The 24857-nt window shown below is 40.9% G+C and overlaps 1 protein-coding gene across 7 annotated transcripts in view; it reads right to left on the bottom strand.

Annotated features, from left to right (window-relative positions):
- LOC144683410 (nuclear transcription factor Y subunit alpha-like) overlaps window positions 1-24857 on the bottom strand; it is a 65191-nt gene that overhangs the window by 21634 nt on the left and 18700 nt on the right. For 3 of the 7 annotated variants that reach the window (XR_013577247.1, XM_078546396.1, XM_078546395.1), the window contains exons 2-6: window positions 10311-10440; window positions 9573-9713; window positions 7984-8115; window positions 4774-4867; window positions 316-482 (exon numbers count right to left, since the gene is read on the bottom strand). Coding sequence is in view for 3 of the 7 variants with exons in the window: in XM_078546396.1 (XP_078402522.1) it covers window positions 316-482; window positions 4774-4867; window positions 7984-8115; window positions 9573-9713; window positions 10311-10382 (606 nt within the window). In the remaining 4 variants the exon portion in view is untranslated. Of the gene's footprint in view, window positions 1-315; window positions 483-4773; window positions 4868-7983; window positions 8116-9572; window positions 9714-10310; window positions 10441-24356; window positions 24376-24857 lie in introns of those variants that run through there. The other 4 variants (XR_013577249.1, XM_078546397.1, XR_013577248.1 and 1 more) reach the window with 3 other exon arrangements.

A 24857-nucleotide genomic window follows, 5' to 3' on the forward strand; every position in this document is an offset into this window, starting at 1 on the left:
GCATGGCTGAGATTCCCTCATGTCTTCACCTGATGTATCACTTTTTTTTTGCTTAGCACACTGCCTAATCAGGTTGACTAATGGTTGGATCAGAGAAGAGAACCACAGAAAAGAACTTACATCTTCCCATCTTACAACTCAATACATCTTTATCACACAAGTTAGACAGATAACCAGTGATTCAAAATGTATTTGTCTCAAGGGTGAAATCCCCTCTTTGCGATCTTAAACGGCCTTGCTATGATTTGAGGAATAAATATTCTGTAAATGGTTAAACTGTAATCTATACACAAGATTGCTCAAAACTAGACTTACCATCACCATACCGCCTGCATTGACCATACTTCCGGCAACTGGTAGTGTTACCGTTACAGTGCCTTGGCTGCTATTTGTGGTGCTTGTGCTGGCTCCCGTCTGGACAATTTGGGCCCCAGCAAGGCTGGCAGCAGGAATCGTGATCATGCCTGTAACAGGGACTGCAACTTTAGCACGTAACACAAAGAGGGGAAAGACAAGACAAAAAGGAGACAAACAAAAAAGAGGGAAGAGTGCAAACAGAGAATAGGTTTGAGACAGAGAGATGTAAGAGAGAACAGAGGGAAAAAGAAAAATGAAAGGAACAAGATTAATCCCTTCACTTTTCAGGAAAATATTAAATATAACCTTTAAAAACTTGAGTAAAAATAATAAAATTAAAAGCAAAGCAAAACAACCCCTTGCTCAGAACATTGTAATTTAAAAAAAATAAAACTGGTCTAAAAGTAATGCAAAGCAGAGATCATTGCAAATTAAAATGGTCCAGATTTTCAAATATTTCGCTAATATGCTTTAATCCTGTTGTGAACAATGTCACTGCCACTTTCAAAAACAGTTCCTCTGACATGTCTTCCTTCTTCCTTAACCGAGGTTTTCCACCCACGGTGGTTGACAGGGCCCTCAACCGTGTCCGGCCCATCTCCCACGCATCCACCGTCACACCTTCCTCTCCCTCCCAAAAACATGATAGGGTCCCCCTTGTCCTCACTTATCACCCCATCAGCCTCCACATTCAAAGGAGCATCCTCCGCCATCTCCAGCATGATCCACCACCAAACACATCTTCCCTTCACCCCCCCAGTGGCATTCCGCAGGGATCGTTCCCTCTGGGACACCCTGGTCCACTCTTCCATCACCCCCTGCACCTCAACCCCCTCCAACGGCACCTTCCCATGCAACAGCAGGTGGTGTAACACCTGCCCCTTTATTTCCCCTCTCCTCACCGTCCAAGGGCTCAAACACTCCTTTCAAGTGAAGCAGCATTTCACTTGCACTTCCCTCAATTTAGTCTACTGCATTCGCTGCTCCCAATGCAGTTTCCTCTACATTGGAGAGACCAAACGCAGACTGGGTGACTGCTTTGCGGAACACCTTTGGTCTGTCCGCAAGCACGACCCAGACCTCCCTGTCGCTTGCCATTTCAACACTCAACCCTGCTCTCATGCCCACATGTCCGTCCTTGGCCTGCTGCAATGTTCCAGTGAAGCTCAACGCAAACTGGAGGAACAGCACCTCATCTTCCGAATAGGCACTTTACAGCCTTCTGGACTGAATATTGAGTTCAACAATTTTAGATCATGAACTCTCTCCTCCATCCCCACCCCGCTTCCGATCCCCTTTTTTTCCAATAATTTATATATATTTTTCTTTTCCCACCTATTTCCATTATTTTAAAATGTATTTCCATCCATTGTTTTATCTCTACCTTTTAGCCTATTTCGATCCCTTCCCTTCCCCCCACCCGACCCCCACTAGGGCTATCTGTACCTTGCTCGTCCTGCTTTCTACCCTTAATGTCACCTATTAGCACATTTCTTAGCTAATATCACCACCGTCATCATCTCTTTGTCCTTTTGTTTATGACATCTTTTGGCAATCTCCACCTATCAATGGCCCTCTGTCCAGCTTTACTTGTCCCACCCCCCCATAAACCAGCTTATATTTCACCTCTCTTCTATTTTTCCTTAGTTCTGTTGAAGAGTCATACAGAGTCGAAACGTTAACTGTGTTCCTCTCTGCAGATGCTGTCAGATCTGCTGAGTTTTTCCAGGTATTTTTATTTTTGTTTTGGATTTCCAGCATCCGCAGTTTTTTGCTTTTATCTTAATGTACTACCTCATGTGTGCTTTGTGCAGAGTTTGGAGACATTTATGATATAGTGTGAGTATAGCAATATTTTGGGGTTAAATTTTATGATCAAACATGGAGCGAGCTCCCAATCTCAGTGATGCTACGGGACCACAGCAGTGAAATGAAGCTAGATGCTTTTCCAGAAAAGGAAAGTAAGAAAAAACAAATCACAGGTTATGTTACCTTGATGACATGCAGTCCATTTGACTCAAAAAAGTATAACAGAGATCTGTGAAAAGGCTGCTTGCCTTACTGACCATAAAAGAAATATGACCCAAAGAAGGGCTGGGGAAAGGGACAGTAAGTGATAGATTTTTGTTGAAATTTAAAGCAAATTAAAATAAACACTTTTTTTTATCTCTGGCATTTATGAAGTTAAAATTAATAGGCCTATTTGTAATGGAGTGATTTTTGCTTTCTAATCTAAATGTTGATACCATTTATATATAATGGAAAGTAAGTACTGGCTTGATGCAGGAAGCTTGATTCATGGTTGCTTTCACTGAGCACAGTAGTTCTTACTTAGATATATTTAGCCAATACCAAAATGGCATCTCTGAATAATGCATATAACTCATTTAAATATTCTGCAGTAAATGTCAATGCTGACCACTTCATCTTTTGCTTAAACTTTTAAAATTTCAATTAAATGTTGAAACTCCTCCTAATGAGAACTGGAGAAACAGCAAAATGCTATGCCTCCCAGTAGATAATACTGCACAAATCCTTGTACCCTGTAGTGCTGGCTGTGAATGTAGTAGCATGGTCCAAGAAGGCTACGACAACAAAGCTGACTTTCTCTCTCCTATTCCTACCTCTGACTTTTTATTTTTAATCACCTTTGCTCACCAGCTATATTTTTCTGGAGCCAGCTGCCAAGAGCTGTGCCAGTACATGGGGTAGGTTTGTCCTTCAATTCTCCTCTCCACCACAATGTAGGGAAATACCCTGCCTCAAATCAGCATTTCACACTAGCAGAACTACAGAGACCTTGGATTGAGACACCCACAGTTGCAAGGGTGGCCTCATTATTGTAACACATTTTCAATACATGATTTAGAAACATACAAAACAAGCAAACTCTGCTAGGTGCTAATAACACGAGGCCCTTATGCAAACAAACACAGGTCCGTTAGTGCATGCATTGATGTAAGAATAATGAAGCAGGTTTTCTTGTTCCTACGCTTGGGGCTGTTGGAGCGTCTGGAAACAGTGAATATCAGACAGGCTCCATTTGTGCATATATTCCTCCCTAACCAACTTTCCTGTAATTGCTGTACCCAGGAAATCCTACAACACAAGATGCAGGAAGAGGCACAGTTGAAGTGGAGCTGCATCATGCAAAAAGAGCTTGCCTTTTCAATCAACATCAAGCTGCTGCAGAAAACCAGGTCATTTGTGGACAATACTGATGATGATGAAGAATAGTTCTTGCATCTATATGGTGGGCAGCACTATTGATAGGACTTTTGTGAAAATTATATTTTACAATATCTATTGCATCCTGCATTTCCTACTCTTAGTAACAGCAAACCTATTCCGGCCCATATGGATGTGTTGAGACTGGACAACCTCTGGAGATTTGGTTTGCTGAACAGAAATGATATGAAAAATAAGGGTGCCACATGGCCATTGCATTCAATTGAAGAAATATAAATTGGAGTGAAAACTGTGAAAGATCAGGAAATTCCAGTCTAACGATAACTTAATTATCAATTCCAAAAATTGACTTACGATAAGCGTCTGTAATTGTTTTCCTAATGTGCAATTTCATACATTTATTGCTGCTAATAGCTTACCTCAGTAAATTTTGTTACTTTTGAAGATGCTCCTTGAAAGAGCAGGAAATATCACATTTAACCCTTTTATCCTTCATACCTTTTAATTTTATTATTCCCTCTTTTCAAAAATGCATAACCAGCTCTTGTTTTTCTTGAAGACATTCAAGTCTGATTTTTTAAATTAAAAAGTCCACTTTTTCTACTTGCTTTGCAATACTTGACCATTATTATGACCATCAAACAATTCTCACCATCAGCAAAGAAGACATCAAATCTCAAGCTATGACCACATTCTTCCCCTGCTCTCTGTTTAGTGTTGGACTTGGGAAAAGTGGCAACACTAGTTGTCTCAAGGTTGACACTGTTATGAGTTGCATGGTGTACTTTACTAAATTGTAGAAAAGTGATCACCAATGCATCCATTAGCAACTTGGTTTTACCACAAAAGTAGGCTCCTCTGTACACTAGCCATACATTGCATTTAGTTTTCAAAGCACAAGTCAAACAACTAACCCATTGAGCAGTCACACACAAGTCACATCAGTTTTGAGCCAGAGTAAGTGCACTGTTAATGATTGCTCACCCTATCAGAAGGGATCAGAAACTAAATTTAACTTACATTAGCAGCTCATAACACATTCATAGGGAAAATACACAAAATTCAAATAATGAACAGTTATTCATAGAAATGTGGCCAAGAGACCCATCAGAAATTCTACAGTGACAGTAGGAAAGAAGAGGGGAAATCATCTGATTGAGTCACTACTGTTTGCTTTTATCATTTGATCAATGCCAAAAAATGAATTCCAACAAACTTGCTGATTACCTTGCTGGAGTATGGTGCCGTCTGCATTAACTGGTTGATACACAATTGTCTGCCCCTCTGCAGTCTGTGCCACCTGCTGTCCTTGCACTATTTGCTGTTGACCATATTCAGTTATGAAAATAATTAAATATTATTTTTTGCCACTGTTCCAAATTAAATACAGTTAGACATTTATACATTGCTTGTAATTTACAGAACATGTAACAGGGAGATAGCCATACACAGAGTATTTTAGACAGCTCAATGGAACTAATCTGGTTAGCAATTTTAATTTTAAGTTATAACTTTGTAGATGCCAGCTGTAATGATGTTGATGACCAATGAATCTTTTTAAACAGGTAAGTAGGATGGATATTTGGAAGATGTTGTCACTGTGCTGTACAGCCACTGGCAGTAGGTCAAAGCTGGCAAATAAGTTCAAAGAATTCCTTCTGGCTCAATCTCGTTGAGGACATTAGGTAAATATTCACATGCATAACCCAACATTTTTTTTCAGCTATTCTCTGGCTTTGTCTTACACTTGCCATAACAAATGCCTCCCTCTAACTACTAGTTCAGGATAAGGTCCTAATATGGTCTTCTCAGAGGCTGCTGGGAATGGCTACTAATAAGTATCATTTAATAGGAGGAGTTATAGGATATCTTACTTTTATCATCCATCTTGACTATAAGCTGCTGATATTCATTCATCTAGGCCAAATGGATTGGGACAGCAAACAGTTTTTAGATTCTGACAAGGAATTATTAGGCTGTAACCTTTCTCCTATTTGCACCAATTAAAACATAAGTTTGAAACATTTTGAGAATTGAAAATTGCAAAGATCAACTTAGCTTTATTCATAAAGGGACCATGTCAATTTTTGGAGTTTTAAGCCTTAACTGGTTGAACAATGGCCTTTGGAGCTAGTTTCAGAGAAGTAATTTATATAATGACATTTTTAAGAAATAGGCCAAAATGTTTCAGATACAAATGACTGTCCTGTAAATGCAACAAATATATTTCAGCAGGCAAATATAGTAGCCATCTGGTATGTACCTAATTCTCACCAGCAATAGTGAGATGAATTACATTATTAGTGGTGCCAATTGAAGGAAGAATGTTGGCCCTAAGTATCATGGGGTTCTTAACATTCAACTTAACAGTAAAGGTTGGGTGGGGGGGCACCTTGGTTTAATGTTTCATCTGAAACATAATGAAGCATTTCTTCAAAACAGCACAAAGTGTCAGTCTAAATTATGTTTACATGTCTAGAGTAGGACATCAGAACTAATTGAAATGTTAACTCTGTTTCTCTCTCCACAGATGTTGCCAGATCTTCTGACTATTTCCAGCATTTTCTGTTTTACAACTTAGAGTAGGGTCGGAAAACATAAATTAAGTCAGAGGTGAGAGCGATACCAATTGAGTCAAGCTGGAACCTTTCAGCCAAAGAGGCCAACTCTCACCTTTGAAATAGACTGTAGAACTTGGAAGGTTCAGATAAAAAGGGTAACTAACATTCTTAAGTCCCTTTTTAAAAAGGAGCACATTATAAATAAGGCTAAAGTTTAGATACAGAATTAAAACAATAGAAACTGATAAACAACACATAAAAAACAAAAATCAGATTGAAAGTGATTTAAGTATTTATCTTTGTCATATAGGGTTAACGTTCACAAGATTTAAGTGGCTTTAATATTTTAATACAGAATTAAGTTTCAGCATTACATGTGCATGCTGAAAACTCTCGATAGCTAATAACACTACTGTCAAAACATAATGGATGTGCTGTCAGTATAATCAAGATGATCGATTTCAACATGCACCAACAATGATTTTAGATTAGATAAAAGTCTGTTTGATTCATTAATATATGGAAATATAGCGGCATAATATAGACTGAGATTTGTAATTCTAGGTGTAAGGTGAAAAAGACAAGTGTAAATGGAATGGCGAGTTGCCAATTTCCACACTCAAACACCTCTCCAGTCAGTTGTAGGAGTGGTACCGATGAGGCTTGGCTTCTGTGTAAAATAGGAATTATGCATTTGATGAGGTACAAGGAATTATGGACTTGTCATCCAGAGGCCAGGGTAATGCTCTGGGGACACAGGTTCAAATCCAACCACAGCATTTTTTGAAATTTAAATTCTGGAATATAAAGCTAGTCTCAGTAATGGTGACCATGACAACTATCATCAATTGTAAAAACCCACCGGGTTCACTTTAGGGAAGGAAATCTGCCATCCTTACCCAGTCTACCAACCTTACCCAGACCCACAGCAATGTGGTTGACTCTTAAATACCCTCTGAACAGGGCACTTTAGGATGGACAATAAAAGTTGGCGTAGTAAGCGATGCCCACATCCCATGAACGAATATTTAAAAAAAACACACACACACAAAAATTGGATTACTTCTAGGATAATCAGTCATCTAGTTTCATTCATGGATCAGTGGTAGCACTCTCGCCTCTGGATCTGAAGGTTGTGGGTTCAAGTCCCATGCCAAGACTTGAGTACAAAATCTAGGCCAACACTCTTGAGCACTGCCAAATGCGATGTTAAACAGAGGCCCTCCCATCCCTTTCAGCTGGACATAAGGGATCCCATGGCGCTATTATGGCCAAAGTTTGCCCCAAAACCAAATCACTAAAACTGATTATCTGGTCATTTTTGCATTGTTATTTGTGGCACCTTGCTGTGTGGAAAATTATCTGCCACCTTTCTGCCATGACAACAGTGACTAAACTTCAAAAATTACTTAATTGGTTATGAAGTGCTTCGCGACTTCCTGAGGTTGTGATTTATATAAATGCAAGTCTTTCTTTTGAACTGGACAGTGAACTTTATTGAATGCTGCAATTTTTAAAAATGTATGCATAAGCAAACCTGTTTTACCAAAGTAATATCATCTGTTGATTCTGGACTGGGCAAAAGCTGGCAATTCTATGCCATCTGGAGTTCGAACACAAGAAATCTTGGAATGAGAAAACTTAATTTCTACCATCAATCCTATTCCTTCCAAATATGAATACCTCCTGCATTATCCCCTTCCCCACCCATCCCAATAGCATCATGGAAACATATAGCACAGAAGGTGGCTATTCGGCCCAATCTATCTGTGCTGCCTCTCTGAAATAACCACCACTCCACTTGTTCTCCATAGCCCTACAAAAGTTTACTTTTTATGTATGTATCCTATGCGCTTTTAGTATTCAGGTAACTTACCTGTGTTTGTCCTGCTGTTACAGCTGCCTGAGGCTGCTGAATAATAATTTGTTGCGCCTGACCTTGTTGGTTCTGGACCTGAACAGCCTGTCCACTTTGAAGCTGGAGCTGACTTGGTTGAACCAGCTGAATCTAAAAAGAATGCATAAACAGTCCATATTAGTAACTACAAATTATATGAAGATGCAATAATTGCTTGTGGTTTAGAACAAGCTGAAAGTCCTGTATGTTCTTTGAGTCTGGCAAATTATATCAATGACTCTATTACAAATAGAAAGCTACAAGGTACACTCCTCATGGATATATTATCAACAGGATCCACTACTGGATACCGGAATGAACTGAGCTACTTTTGCTTTAAGTGATTATTGTTTTTTATAAATTATAATGGAGCAAGAAAAGGTCATTCCAGTTGCCAATGAGATCACTGCTGCAGGTAGCCTTATTCACTGATTCCCTTTACCTCAGTTCAATCCATCGATCATCACATTGTTCCAAATTGAAGTTCTCAATATTCAGCATATGCAAAGTTATGCTTATATTTTGAAGCCCCAGAAAAAAAAAACAATTTAACTAGCCAACAGCCCAATAAAAACATACTTAGCTCCATCTAAATTAGTCCACTGTGTCTGTGCTGCTTCTCTGTCAGCCACCAATCAGTCCTATTCCCCTGTTCTTTTCCCAAAGTCCTGCAAATGCCTCTTTACTTAGTCAATCCTCCTTTAAGATGCTCCTTAAAACCTACCTCTTTGGCTGAGCTTTTGGTCACCTGTCCAAATATCTCCTCACATGGCTTGATGTGAAATTTGGTTTGGTAATGCTCTTTTGAGGCATCCTGGGACATTTTATTACTTTAAAGATACTATTATAAATGAAAGTTGTTAACAGGGACGCAAAATTATGAATTTATAGAATGTCAATTTATTAAGCAAAGAAAATCCAGCAATCCAGAAGTAAGGTCACTGTGGTTCGTTACCGTTTGGGGATGTAGTCTATCAGGTGACATGACAGAACACTATTGGAAAAAATCATATCAGGGAACTATTACAACGGCCTCTGTTTGGGAATTCACTTAAGCCAGTTTATATGCATCATTCTACCTATATATATATTAAAAACAATTTCCTTCATTCCTCCCTTGAAAGTGCTGTCTCTTGCTTGCACAGAGAGTGGTAACCTTCTCTGAGACCGTACCTCATTGGCCATCCTTCATGTGTTAGCAGTGAGTGTTGTTAGGCTATTCAACAAGCAAACATCATTACTGAGCCTAATGATGTCCTGACCTGACATCTACAACAAGTGCATTTTCCAGCAGGTGTCATCTGAAAGTAATCAGTGTAGACCCCTGGCTGATTTTAAACTTTCAGAAGTATGGAAATCAATTGAATTACACTACCTATCTCTGGCTGAGATTGGTCAACTCAGCACAGGGCAGGAATCAAAGCTAGTCGGAATAGTTTAGTACATCCACACACTATTTTGTTACAATAGTTGTGGATCAATACAACAGAAATATTATTATCCCTAAATCAAAGGAATTAATAGGAGGAGAAAAGAGATTCTTTTATGAGAAAGAACTATATGCTGACCTGTTGTATACCTTGTCCTCCGGAGACAGGAACCTGCATAATTGTCTGTCCCTGACCTGTAGGTACTGCCTGAACCATGATTGGCTGACCGGTTGACGTGATGAGCTGACCACCACTAACTTGGACCATTAATGGCTGACTCTAGACCAATAAACAATAGAGAGGGATAACATAAAAGATAAAAGCAGAGTATTAGTGCTGTCTTATTGATACACAGAAGCAGTGCATGTACAACACCTATATCATTTTCGATGCTCTGGGGACCTGGGTTGGAATCCCACCACGGCTGATGGTGAAATCTGAATTCAATAAAAATTTGGAATAAAAAGTCTGATGATGACTGAGAAACTATTGCCAATTGTTGTAATATATAATGCCCTTCAGGGAAGGAAGTCTGCTGTTACATTGCTGTGGGTCTGGCCTACACGTGACTCCAGACCCACAGCAATGTGGTTGACTCTTAAATACCCTCTGAATAAGGGCAATTAGGGATTGGCAATAAATGCTGGCCTATCCAGCGATGCCCACATCCCATGAATGAATTGGAAAAAAAACTGGCCGCATTGCCCATACAGCAAATTTCTAGTCTTGCAGTTGATTTCGAGGAAGGACAGGGAAAAGAGTGAGTTATCCATTCCTGCATACCACCTGAAGACTGGCAGTAGAGTACAATTTGTAAATGCAAATCACAGTAAACCACATGCACAAATGGAAGTATTTGACCTATTGGATTCATACCTGTTGTTGAATCTGTCCCTGAACCACTATCTGTTCAGTTGAATTGCTGTTATTTGCCGTGTACTGTTCCATTATTAACGTGAATATGTAAGCAGATTCTTGGCAGAATGTTGTTCAAATTGAACAAAACCTAAAAAATAGTTAGAGCAAGATGTGAAATTCTAATTCATTTTGTAAACTTTCTGGTATCAATTTTAGGTACTGCACAAATTTTCTAGATTTATCACAACACTCCAAACAATATAAGCATATGTAGGTAAGACAGGCAAGACAGCGAGATACAGGTTGCATGAGGTTTAAAATTCATGATTGAAATATATAAATATGCATAAATGCATCCAACCAAACATATTGTAGGAAGAGTCTGACAATGGAGGTCATACTATGAAAATGTCCTTTTCTCCTACCTCCTTAATGTTTCAATAATGGATTGCTCAAAATCTATACAAAATTGTAACTTAATTAAGATCTTGTACAACAATACCTCGTGGTTGTTCTGTATTCCTTCCCTTTGCTTTCTGCCCTCAAACCTTAGGAGGTTGTCACGTAGGAAAGTGCTCATAATCAAAGGCCAGACAGCAGGTAAGCAAGCATGAGTTTCTCAGGCTAGTGTTTTTGACCTAAAAAATCTTCAGCTGCTTCATCAGCAAGCCTCCCTCCAATCCAAGGTCAGAAGTGGGTGTGTTTATTGACTATTCCACAGTGCTCAGCTCAATTCAAAACTCTCCAGGTTACAGCAGGAGCTGGACAACAGTAGGCTTGGGCTGACAAATGGCAGTCATCATTATTTTTATATATTCTTTAATGGGATGTGGACATCACTGGCAAGGCCAGCATTTGTTGTCCATCACTAATTGCCTGTGAGAACGTAGTTGTGAGTCCCCTTCTTGAACTGCTGCAGTATTGTAGGTACACCCACAGTGCTGTGAGGAAGGTGATTCTGGAATTTTGATCCAGTGATAGTGATGGAATGATGAGTGGTTTGGAGGGGAACTTGCAGGTGGTGGTGTTCCCATGCATCTGCTGCCCTTGTCCTTTTAGGTGGTAGAGGTCACGGGCTTGAAAGGTGCTGTTGAAGGAACCTTGGCAAGTTGCTGCAGGGAATCATGTATATGGTACATACTGCTGCCACTGTGGAGGGAGTGAACGTTTAAGTGATGGAGCAAGAGGACTGTTTTGTCTTGGATAGTGTTGAGCTTCTTAAGTATTGTTGGAATCCCCCCTGGCTAAAGTGAATTGGCAAATTAGGTTAAGGGATAGGTCAATAGAGATACAATGGCAAACATTTAAGGGGATATTTCAGAGTACATTCCAACGAGTCAGAAAAAGTCCAAGGGACCTTTAGCTAGAAAGGTTAAAGATAGTATCAAACTTAAAGAAAAAGCATATAATTGTGCAAAGGTAAGTGGAAGGTCAGAAGATTGGACAAAATATAAGGAACAGCAAAGGATGACTAAAAGATTAATAAGGAGGGAAAATTTAGAGTACGAGAGAAAGCTAGCCAGAAATATAAAAATAGATTAAGAGTTTCTATAAATAGTTAAAAAAGAAAGTTAACAAAGTGAGCGTTGGTCCTATAGAAAGTGAGTTTCGAGAATTTATAATGGAAAAAAAAGGAAATGGCAAATGAATTGAACAGGCATTTTGCATCAGTCTTCATTACATAGGATACAAGTAACATCCCAGAAGCAGCTATAAATCAGGAAAAGGGAGAGAGGGACTCAGGAAAATTACAATCACCAGAAAAGTGGTACTGAGTAAATTGTTGGAGCTGCGGGCTGTAAAGTGCCTGGGTCCTGATGGACTTCATCCTAGGGTCTTAAAAGAAGTGGCCAGTGAGATAGTTGATGCATTGGTTTTAATTTTCCAAAATTTCCTAGATTCAGGGGAGGTCCCATTAGATTGGAAGATAGTAAGTGTAACTCCATTATTCAAAAAGGGAGGGAGACAGAAAGCAGAAAACTACAGGCCAGTTAGCTTAACATCCGTCATAGGGAAAATGTTACAAGTTATTATTAAAGAAGCTATGGCAGGACACTTGGATAAGTTCAAGGTTATCGATCAGAGTCAACATGGTTGTGTGAAAGGGAAGTCATATTTAACCAACTTATTTGAGCTCTTTGAGGAAGTAACATGTGCCGTGGATAAAGGGCAACCAATGGATTTACTGTACTTAGATTTCCAGAAGGCATTTGGTAAAGTGCCACATCAAAGGTTATTGCGGAAAATAAAAGCTCATGATATAGGGGGCAACATATTGGCATGGATAGATGATTGGCTGGCTAACAGGAAGCAGAGAGTAGGCATAAATGGGTATTTTGCAGGTTGACAAAATGCAACGAGTGGTGTGCCACAGGGAACAGTGCTGGGACCTCAACTGTTTACAATTTATTTAAATGACTTGGATGAAGGGATGGATAGGATGGTTGCCAAATTTGCTGATGACACAAAGATAGGTAGGAAAGTAAGTTGTGAAGCGGACAAAAGGAGGCTACAAAAAGGTATAGATAGGTTAAGTGAGTGGGCAAAGATCTGGAAAATGGAGTATCATGTGGGAAAATGTGAAATTGTCCATTTTGGCAGGAAGAATTAAAAAAGAGGCATATTATCTAAATGGAGAAAGATTGCAGAGCTCTGAAATGCAAAGATATCTGGGTGTCTTAGTGCATGAATTGCAAAAGGCTAATGTATAGGTACAGCAAGTAATTAGGAAAGCTAATAGAATGTTATCATTTATTGTGAGGGGAAATGAATACAAAAGTAGGGACGCCATGCTTCAAATATAGAGCACTCGTGAGACCACATCTGGAGTAGTGTGTAAAGTATCGGTCACCTTATTTAAGGAACGATGTAAATACGTTGGAAGCAATTTAGACAAGGTTTACCAGACTAATACCTGGTCTGGGTGGGTTGGTCTGATGAGGAAAAGTTGGATAGGCTAGGCTTGTATCCGCTGGAGTTTAGAAGAGTAAGAGGCCACTTGATTGAAACATATAAGATCCTGAGGAGTCTTGCCAGGGTGGATATGGAGAAGATGTTTCCTCTTGTGGGAAAATCTAGAACTAGGAGTCACTGTTTTAAAACAAGGGGTCTCCCATTTAAAACGCAGATGAGACAAATTTTTTTCTGAGTCACGAGTCTTTGGAACTCTCTTCCTGAAAAGGCGGTGGAAGCAGAGTCTTTGAATATTTTTAGGCAGAGGTGGACTGACTCTTGGTCAAGGGGGTGATAGGTTATCAGGGGTAGGCAGGATGCAGATTTGAGCCATGATCTTATTAAATGGCTGAGCAGGCTCGAGAGGTTGAATGCCCTACTCCTGCTCCTTGTTCGTATGTTCATATCCATCCATGCAAGTGTAAAGAATTGTATCAGAGACCTGACTTGTGCCTTTAGATAGTGGACTAGCTTTGGGGAGTCAGGAGGTGAGTTACTCGCTGCAGAATTCCCAGCCTCTGACATGCTCTTATAGGCACAGTATTTAAATGTCTGGTCTAGTTCAGTTTCTGGTCAATGATAACCCCCACGATGTTGCGTTATGAACCCAGCTGATGTTACTACTGGACAAGTCATATCCCCAGGGTCGAAACTGGCTTGATAGATCCTAACTTTTATTTTTGGTTTAGAAACATGGATACTGAAAAGGGTCACAGGAGTCTGATGAACTTATAACAAAAAAATAAAACATTTATTAAAACAAGAATAAGATGAACTATATTACACTACTCCTTCACCCACAACCATACCTTTACAGATACATACAGATTCGTAAGGATAACACAAGTTACAAATTCTATCCAACACTCTAATGTTCATAGTAGGTATACAGTGCACATAAACCAATACGCAACCTGTGGTCAGACACACCACACTCCAAGATCAAGTGATGGATGCCACCCAAAGCAGATGCTATGGATCTTTCATCAACTCCCCCAGACACTCGTCACGCTGTCAGCCAACTGGTCTCATGGAAATTCCATTTTTCATGCAAGGGTTTCCAATCTCCATTCTTGAAGAATACACCTTGGAATCTTCTCCCGAACAACACCTTCTCTCAGATATCTTGAACAAGGATCCACCTCCAGAGCTTCAATCTCTCTTTCCAATGTTCCTCTCCCCTGGTGCATTCAAGCTTCGCATTAGATGCGCTGTCTAAGATCCTCAGCCATGCTAACAGAACACCACTGCTTCACAGGCCTGTAGTAAGGAGTCACCAACCTTTGGCTGTTTTGTTTTATTATTCATTCACGGGGTGTGGGCATTGCTGACCGGCCAGCATTTATTGCCCATCCCTAGTTGCCCTTAAGAAGGTGGTGGTGAGCTGCCTTCTTGAACTGCTGCAGTCCATGTGGTGTAGGTACGTCCACAGTGCTGTGCGTGAAGGAGTTCCAGGATTTTGACCCAGCAACAGTGAAGAACGGCGATATATTTCCAAATCAGGATGGTGAGTGTCTTGGAGGGGGACCTCCAGGTGGTGGTGTTCCCATCTATCTGCTGCCCTTGTCCTTCTAGATGCTAGTGGTCGTGGGTTTGGAAGGTGCTGTTGAAAGAGCCTTGGTGAATTCCTGCAGTGCACCTTGTAGATGGTACACACTGCTGCTACTGTGTATCAGTGGTGAAAGGAGTGAATGTTTATGGATTTGGTGCCAATCAAGCAGGCTGCTTTGTCCTGGACAGTGTCAAGTTTCTTGAGTGTTGTGGGAGCTGCACTCATCCAGGCAAGCAGTGAATATTCCATCACACTCCTGACTTGTGCCTTGTAGATGGAGGACAGGTTTTGGGGAGTCAGGACATGAGTTACTCGTCGCACGATTCCTAGCCTCTGACCTGCTCTTATAGCCACAGTATTTATGTGGCTAGTCCAGTTAAGTTTCTGGTCAATGATAACCCCCAAGGTTGTTGATAGTGTGGGATTCAGTGATGGTTATGCCATTGAACATCAAGGGGAGGTGGGTGGATTCTCTCTTGTTGGAGATGGTCATTGCCTGACACTTGAGTGGCACAAATGTTACTTGCCACTTGTCAGCCCAAGCCTGGATATTGTCCAGGTCTTGCTGCATTTGGACATGGACTGCTTCAGTATCTGAGGAATCATGAATGGTGAACATCATGCAATCATCAACGAACATCCCCACTTCTGTCCTTATGATGGAAGGAAGATCATTGATGAAGCAGCTGAACATGGTTGGACCGAGGACACTACCCTGAGGAACTCCTGCTATGATGTCATGGAGCTGAGATGACTGACCTCCAACAACCACAACCATCTCCCTTTCTGCTATGTATGACTCCAAACAGCGGTCAGTTTTCCCCTGATTCCCACTGACTCCAGTTTTGCTAGGGCTCCTTGATGCCACACACTGTCAAATGCAGCCTTGGTGTCAAGGGCACTCACCTCATGAGTTCAGCTCTTTTGTTCATGTTTGAACCAAGGCTGTAATGAGGTCAGGAGCTGAGTGGCCCTGGCAGAACCCAAACTGGGCATCAGTGAGCAGGTTATTGCTAAGGAAGTGCTGCTTGATAACACTGTTGATGACCCCTTCCATCACTTCTCACAAGCCTACTTTGTTCTGAGTCTGCTCCTGCAGCTCTGTCCCTTTAATTCTGAGCCTTTTCCTCTGCTCCTCACTTAACTTCACTTGACAGGACATTTTCCAGATTCCTGTTCTTTTCCTTTGACTAGAAGGTCTTCTTGGGACCTCCCCCTTGTCCCACTCCCTGGTTTTGGGACCTTTCTTTGTTCTGAGACTTTTCTGTCTTCACCCTGTGGTTTCCACATACAACTGAACTAAAACTGCTTTCTGTTTCTCCCTGTATCTCTGTGGGTCTCTCTCTCTCTGGGCCCCTGTTGCTAAGCAACAGCACAGTTTTTTCTACCTTGTGTTTGTTCTAACTTGGTAACACAACTCTTCACTTCAAGAGTCCAAAAACCTCATTAAAAATGCAGGTATACAAACAGGGCTTCAGACCTGCCGGCTCCATCTCAGAGAAAAATTCTAAATGAAGCTGGACCTAGGTTTCACCTTAACACACAAAAATAAAAAATAATGTAAAATTAAAGCTATAGTTTATTCCTAACACCCACAAATACAAATATATATTACTTAAGCTATCTCTAGTTCCTAACAGTTGATAGTGGGGGATTCAGCAATGATAATGCCATTGAATGTCATGGGGAGATGGTTAGATTCTCACTTGTTGATGGTCATTGCCTTGCATCTGTGTGGCGCGAAAGTAACTTGCTACTTATCAGCCCAAGCCTGAATGTTGTCTAGGTCTTGTCCCATACGGACAGTATCTGAAGAGTTGCGAATGGTACTGAATATTATGGAATCATCAGAAAACATACCTGCTTCTGATCTTATGATGGTCATTGACGAAGCAGCTGAAGATAGCTGGGTGCAGGATACTAACCTGAGGAACTCCTGGAGCAATGTCCTGGGACTGAGATGATTGGCCTCCAACAACCACAACTATCTTCCTTTGCAATAGCTATGACTCCAACCAGTGGAGTTTCCACCCACAACCTGATTTCCATTGACTTCAAGTTTGCTGGGGCTCCTTGATGCCACACTCAGTCAAATGTTGCCTTGATGTCAAGGGCAGTCACTCTCCCCTCATCAGTGCCATACAAATGCCAGACTTTACTATTTCCAAGTCCAACCCACTCCCATCGACCTTCAATGGCACACCAATCCCCCAATTTCAACAGCTTGGGAATCATTGACCAGAAGCCTAAATGGTCCAGCCATACCAACACAGTGGCAATTTCAGTAGAGGTTAGATATTCTGATGAGTGGCTCACTTGATTCTTCAAAATTATCATCTACAAGGTGTCATTCAGGACTGTGATGGAATAATCACTTCTTACATGGATGGGAGCATCTACAAAAATATTCAAGAACAGAATGGCCTGCTTCATTTGTACCCTTGGCGTTGGAAACAATATCTACCCTATCCACCATCAACACATTGCAGTTATAGTATGTAATACCTACAAGATGTTCTGCAGTAATTCACCTAATTTATTTTGACAGCACCACCAAGCCCTGTAACCTCTACCTTTGAGAAGGACAAGCGTGGAAACATCATGGAATACTGTCAATACCAAGTTCCCCGTCAAATCATACACCATTTCTAACTTGGATCTAGATCAACACTCTCTCATTGTGGTTGGGCAAAAATCTTGGAATTGCCTAACACCATCAGTGAAGCACCGTGTTCACAATGAAGCTAGCAGTTCAAGGAGGCAGCTTTTTCATGGCAACTAGAAATAGATAATAAATGCAGCCTTCCTCAAGTCACACACATCCCAAGAACAAACAAGATAAGTATGGTCACATTCACTGTAGTGACAAGTCTTTTTTTCAAACCCTCAGATACTTGGATGTTCCAAATGTAGCCTATGATTGTGGACCCCAATCCATGCCTGTCCCGGTTAGCAACACAAAGAACAGAAAAGCTGAATAACAGAAAGTCCCTAGCTTATAAGCATGTTTTTGTCTTGATGTACAAGCAATTAAGATGATATCATCCATGATCTTGATTACGATAATCTTCAATGCAATGTCATCCATTACAGTCATGTCTAACCTAATCTGCAATTTACATTGATCCACCATTTGCTTAACAATTATGGGAACAAAGGCCACATGCTCCACCATTCCGTTTAAATGCGAGAATACCAGCCTATAGTTGCAAGCTACAAGTCATAGAGACGTTAATTTAAACTGCCCCATTCACTAATTGATAATCTCTAATTTGACTAATAATCAAAATTTCTTAGGGTTTTGAAACAAACAACTATCTAGTAGGCATTAACTTTACAGTGATATACTTAGGGCTACTACTTTAATGGGAAACAATGATGTATGTGTCATAAAATGAAAATTCTATTTTCATTACTTAAGTGCGTAGATAAGTGGTGAGAGCAACGTCTGTAAACTTGCTAGGGGGAATTCACAATCTTGGGATATTCCTTCAACTTACCAGAAAGCATTTTGCAAATAAATTGATCAATTTGTTTAATAAAGCTAATAGTCAAACCGCTTATTTTCAACTTGTTTAATTGCAATTTCCAATTTTTAAACAATTCATTTATGGGATGTGGACATCGCTGGCTAGGCCAGCATTTATTGCCCATTCCTAATTGCCCTTGAGAAGGCAGTGGTGAGCTGCCTTCTTGAATTGCTGCAGTCCATGTGGTGTAGGTATGCCCATGGTGCTGTTAGGGAGGGAGTTCCAGGATTTTGACAAAGCGACAGTGAAGGAACGGCGGTATATTTCCAAGTCAGGGTGCTGAGTGGCTTGGAGGTGGACTTCCAGGTGGTGGTGTTCCCATCTGTCTGCTGCCCTTGTCCTTCTATATGGTAGTGGTCGTGGGTTTGGAAGGTGATGTCCAAGGAGCCTTGGTGAGTTTCTGCAGTGCATCTTGTAGATGGTACCATTGGTGGAGGAGGGACTGAATGTTTGAGGAAGGGGTGCCAATCAAGCAGGCTGCTTTGTCCTGGATGGTATCAAGCTTCTTCAGTGTTGTTGGAGCTGCACTCATCCAGGCAAGTGGAGAGTATTCCATCACACTCCTGACTTGTGCCTTGGTGAGTCAGGAGTCGAGATATTCATTGTAGAATTCCTAGCCTCTGGCCTGCTCTTGTAGCCACAGTATTTATGTAGTCCAGTTCAGTTTCTAGTCTATGGTAACCCCCCAGGATGTTGATTGTGAGGGATTCAGTGATGGTAATGTCATTGAACGTCGAAGGTGATGGTTAGATTCTCTCTTGTTAGAGATGGTCATTGCCTAACATTTGTGTGGCATGAGCGTTATTTGCCACTTGTCAGCCCAAGCCTGAATATTGTCCAGGTCTTGCTGCATTTGAATATGGACTGCTTCAGTATCTGAGGAATTGGTGCTGAACGTTGTGCTGACCTTATGATGGAAGAAAGGTCATTGATGAAGCAGCTGAAGATGGTTGGGCCTAGGACACCACCCTGAGGGACTCTTGCAGTGATGTCCTTGAACTGAGATGATTGATCTCTAACAACCGCAACCATCTTCATTTGTGGTAGGTATGACTCCAACCAGCAGAGAGCTTTCCTCCTGATTCCCACTGACTCCAGTTTTGCTAAGGCTCCTCGATGCCACAGCCATTTCTGGAGTCCAGTTTCCCCCTCTACTTTGAAGGGTGGAAAGTTTTCTTCATTGCAATTCCTGCTTACATGGAACTGTGACGTACAGAAATTCTGCTCATCACCTTTGAACTTGAAGCTTTTACCTCTCATTCTGATTGGGTTTCTTTTGGTCAACATGTCAGTTTAAACCAGTTTCCACCAGTTTGTTAGTATTTGTGTGGGTGAGGAAGGACTGCAAGTCCAATTTCCAGGCAGCTCAGGAAGAGTAACACTGTGATCTGCCACTGCATAAGCAAGTGGTTGCTTTGAACAGTCTCAAGAAATTGAGAACTCAAAAGCCAGTAGCACAAAAGGTGACATTTCTGAATCTTATGTTTCTAGAATTCAAAGGTTTCATGTTATTGTTTTTAACATAACAGCTCATATAAGCATTTTTCTCTTGGGGTGCTATACTGTATTCACCATTGCTGTAAGATATATGAAATTCAGGCAAACAAAAGGTTGTTAAGAATTAAACCAGTCTTGTTTTGCCACTTCCCTCATGATCACAATTGATTCAAAATGTTCCGCTGCAGCACCATCCAAACATTGTTGTTATTGGTTACAGAAGCCTTAAATATCAATAATTGTAGTCCACACAGGATAGACTACCCAAATCTAGTGTGTTGATGAAATTGAAAATAGGGACTGAGGAAAATGGAAGCAGCCACAATAGCATCTATTTTAAATTTTCAACTTCTGTCTCTCATGTTTATTATATTTTCAATAAAAGCTGTACTAGAAATATTAGTACATACTCCCTTCATATGCCATTGAAGAAAATAATGTTCCCTTACTGAACCACAATGTGCACTACTGGATGAGGGGTTGAAAAGGAAGTGGAGACACCAGGTATAATGAGTATCAGCAACTTTGACTGAAATATCGATTCCAAAAGGACAATTTTAATTATGTTAAGATCTTCAAAACTGTGGGACTGTTCAAGGCTGTTGTAGTGCTTATTTCCTAACACATGAGGGAACTCTGCATAATTCTGAAGACCTAGAAATTGAAACATAATAGACATCTGATAAAATACTTAAAAATGTTTTTTTGCTCAGTGTGCCACTTAAAAACTTTCTTTCAGTACCCATTTCTATCAATAATTCAAAGTAGATTGCTTCTACTATTCAATAAAACACTTTCACTGGCAGAAATACATTGGCAATTCAACTAGAGATCAGATAGACTGGATAAATGCTACTTGAAAGGAACAAAATAGACATTTGGGCAGTAGGAAATGACCATTATTTTTAAATCACCACTTACACTGTAAGCTTTTACATCATTTATGTATATCTTATATGCTGAAATAGCAAAGGTTTATTGCAACTGAATGAGGCCCATATCAAACTTGCTCAGATGTACAATCCATAGCTCAGACTTCATATGCATATTTCATGTTTATTTTACTCTTTCATGGGACAGGGGCTTTGCTGGCAAGGCCAACATTTATTGCCTATCCCTAATTGCCCTTGAACTGAGTGGCTTGCTAGGCCATTTCAGAGAGCTATTAAAAGACAACCACATTGTGGATCTGGAGTCAGACCAGGTAAGTATGGCAGATTTCCTTCCCTGAAGGGTATTAGTGAATTAGATGTGTTTTTATGACAATCAATGACAGTTTCATGGCTACCATTACCAAGGCTAGTTTTATATTCCCGATTTATCAGTTGCCATGGTGGGATTGGAAACCTTATCCCTGCAGCATTAGCCTAAGTCTCTGAATTACTATTGCAATGATATTACCACTACACCACCATCCCCCCTCAACATCTAAACTATTCAACTAAACTATGTTAACTATTTTTGAAATGAAGGGCATTAGTAACAGCAGAGACAACTCATATAGCTGTCTGTGAAGAAGCTGATTAATAGTTTACTCCTGTGGGGCGCTTGCAAGGTTCCCACTTGCTATGTGAGCAAATGAGACATTGGCCAGATTACAGGCAACAAGGCTGAATTTACAGGGAGAATTCAGGAGATTTAGCATGTTTATAGACTGAGGGACCTCTCAAAGTATCTATTCCCCTCTCTCAATTTTCTTCCCTTATCCCATTTTGGCTGAACTTGGCAGTTCATGATATCCCCTGATGTATCACGCAGATACCAATTTCCAAGTGTGGTGTATCAGAATCGAATTTAACCCCCAACAAATTATCTACATATTTGCACCTGCTAGAATGAATTATTGGATAGAAGTCAGGAACAGGAATTTTATCTTATTTTACCTTCCTTCTATTTCAGATGGGGTGTCTTCATATAACTCACCTTTGCTGATGGCTGAAAAGGCCAATCCTTGAGAGGCAGGTTCTGCCAGAAGCGCCACACATGAAGCTACTGGGTGTCGTTGTGGGCTAATTTTTTGGCGTTAGCGCCTGTTGCCAAGCCACTGTAGCCACTAGGTCACTGCGGTGGTGCAAGACAGCTCACAGGTGTTGCCATTTTCCTCTAACTAGTGCCTCCCAGATGCAATAATCAATGCTTAGGGCCTTCACGCCACACTTGCAAGCACCCTTGAAGCGAGTTTTGGGCATCCTACTGGTCGCCTGGCTCCGACTACCTCACCATACAGAAAGTTCTTGGGTATGTGATTGTCATCCATCCTGTAGACGAGCCCAATCCAATGAATCTGCCTCAGTTTGATAACTGCTATCGAACTTGAGAACTCTGTCTTTGAGAGGACTGCCCCATTTGTGACTTTGTCCTGCCAGGATATACACATAATGCTCCACAGACAGCAAAAATGGAAATTGTTGAGTTTCTTTTCTTGATAGCCGTAAGTCGTCCTTGTGAACGTCCATGTTTCACAACCAATTAGTAAAGTGCTGCAAACACAGCCTCTATGAATCATCAGCTTGGTCCTAAGGGTCAACTTGATGTTATTCCATGCGCATTTTGAGAGTTGGCTGAAGGTGCTAGCTGCTTTCCCTATGCCTGTATCAAGCGACAGAGTGTCTGCCACCGTGCACCCAAGGTAGCAGTATTTGCTTTTTCCAGTGGGACGTATATAGTGTGATCAGGAGCTGAGATGTCCCATGACCACAATTTTCTTGATACTCATAGTCAGGAAGAACAAGTTTTGGCATGGGAGAGGCAGTCCATGAGTCTTTGTATCTGAGCTTTTATGTGGGTGACCAGCACAGTATCATCAGCACAGGGGAGTTCTTTGATCAGGATGTGAAATGCTTTTGTCTTTGCTTTTAATCTTGATAGATTGTAGAGCCTTGCCATTTGATCAAATATGCAAGTAGACTCCTTCCATATCGGCAGGGAGGGCAAAGGTCAGAAGCATGAAGAAGATACCAAACAGAGTGGGGCTAGGACACAGCCCTGTTTCACTTCATTCTTCACTCTGAAACTGTTGGAAGCAGAGTCATCAAACTGTACAATACAGTGCATATTGTCATGGAAGGACATCACTGGAGCAGGGAGGGGGTAAGGCCATAAAGGAATTTAAACACAGGAGTTTAAAATGAGGCATTGTGGGACCAGGAACTAGAACAGATCAGCGATGATTTGGATAATGGCCCAAATGTGGCCTGGTACTGGGTAGGATACAGGCAGTAGCAATTTGCATGTATTAAAGTTTCTGGAAGGCAGAGATGCGAGAAGAGCATTGGCGTCATCAAGCATAAAAGATGAGAGTTTCAAAAGGATAATGTTGCAGATGTAAAAGTAGGCAGTCTTTTGATGGATATGAGTTAGAAGCTCAACTCGAGGCTAACTAAGATCCCAAGTCTGTGAACGAACTGGTTCAATTTGAGACAATGGTAAGGATTTTGTGGCAAAGACTGAAGAGAGAGTCAGTCTTCCCAATGATTAGCTGCAGAAAACTGTTCCAGCCAGGATAATGTTGGACTAGCAATCTTATAGCATAGATGCAGTGGACGAACTCAAAAGGAGAGACAGATACAGCTAGGTGGCATCAACATACATGTGGAAGCTGGCCACATATCTATGGATGGTGCTGTCAAAGAGCAGTATGTAAATGAGGAAAGGGCTGGGTCTAAGAACACTGCCTTGGGGAACCCCCGAGGTGACTTTTCATAGGTGCAAAGAGAGACTAAGATCATAAGAAATAGGAGCGGTAATAGGCCATTTGGCTCATCAAGCCTGCTCTGTCATTTAATAAGGTCATGGCCGATCTGATTGTAGCCTTAACTCCACTTTCCTGTCTGCTCCCTCATAACCCTGGACTCCCAAGTCCATCAAAAATCTGCCTAACTCACGAATATATTAAATGACATAGCATCCATAGCTCGCTGGGAAAGAGAATTTCAAAGGCTAACAACCCTCTGAAAGGAGAAATCCCTCCTCATGGGGCATCCCTTATCTTTAAACCGTTCCTCCTAGTTCTAGATTTCCCCAAGAAGGGAAACCTCCTCTCAACATCTACTCGTCAAGCTCCCTCAGATCTTACATGTTTCAATAAGATCACCTCTCATTCTTCTAAACTCCAATGAGCCCAACCCTAAGACATCCTCTTCATCGCAGGAATCAGCATAATGATCCTTCTATGAACTGCTTCCAATATAGTGCTGCACACACTACGTTTGGTGCGATATCACCAAAGCCCTGTACAGTTGTAGACTTCCCTACTCCATTCTCCTTGTGATGAAGACCAACATTCTATTTGCCTTCTAATTAACTCCATCGCTGAAGGCAGGAGTCCAGTTATGTTTTCACCCCTGTTTTTAAACAATACCTCAAAAATTAATGGACGAATTTCAACAAAACAGATAGGGTATGGCCCAAGGAAAAACTGTTTTGGGCAATGATGTGGGTTTTGTTACGATTGGGAAATAAAGTGAACTGATTTTCAAAAAAAAAAAAGAATTTTGTGGGCTGTTTCATTTAGAATGTTGTTGATTGTCTCACCTGCTGTGCTGGAATTTGTCTGTTATCAAAATATGAGCAGAGTTTTCAGAGCAGGTTTTGGATGTGGATTGGCCTGAAGCCTCCTCAGCAAGATGGAAGCTCTTATTAAAAAGATTTATTTTTTCAGATTTGTAATTACAGAGCATCAATCAAGCAGGAAAAAGCCTAACAGCTGCATAGTTGTAATCGCGTTGAGTTAACATAGTATGGCAGAGATATACTCTCTGAGTGCCCTTGAGACTTGCTGCTCCTGCATGCTAACTTTGTGGTTCACGTACAAGGATACCTAGATCCCTCTGTACCTCATCATTCTGCAGTCTCTCTCCATTAAAACAATATTCTACTTTTTTTATTCTTCTTGCCAAAGTGGAAAACCTCACATTTTCCCAGATTACGCGCCATCTGCCAAATTTTTGCCCACTCACTTAACTTATCTATATCCCTTTGCATCCTCCTCACAACTTGATTTCTTACTTATCTTTGTATTAGCAGGAAATTAGG

Source organism: Cetorhinus maximus, chromosome 8 (assembly GCF_964194155.1).
Source record: "Cetorhinus maximus chromosome 8, sCetMax3.hap1.1, whole genome shotgun sequence".
NCBI classification, from domain to species: domain Eukaryota; kingdom Metazoa; phylum Chordata; class Chondrichthyes; order Lamniformes; family Cetorhinidae; genus Cetorhinus; species Cetorhinus maximus.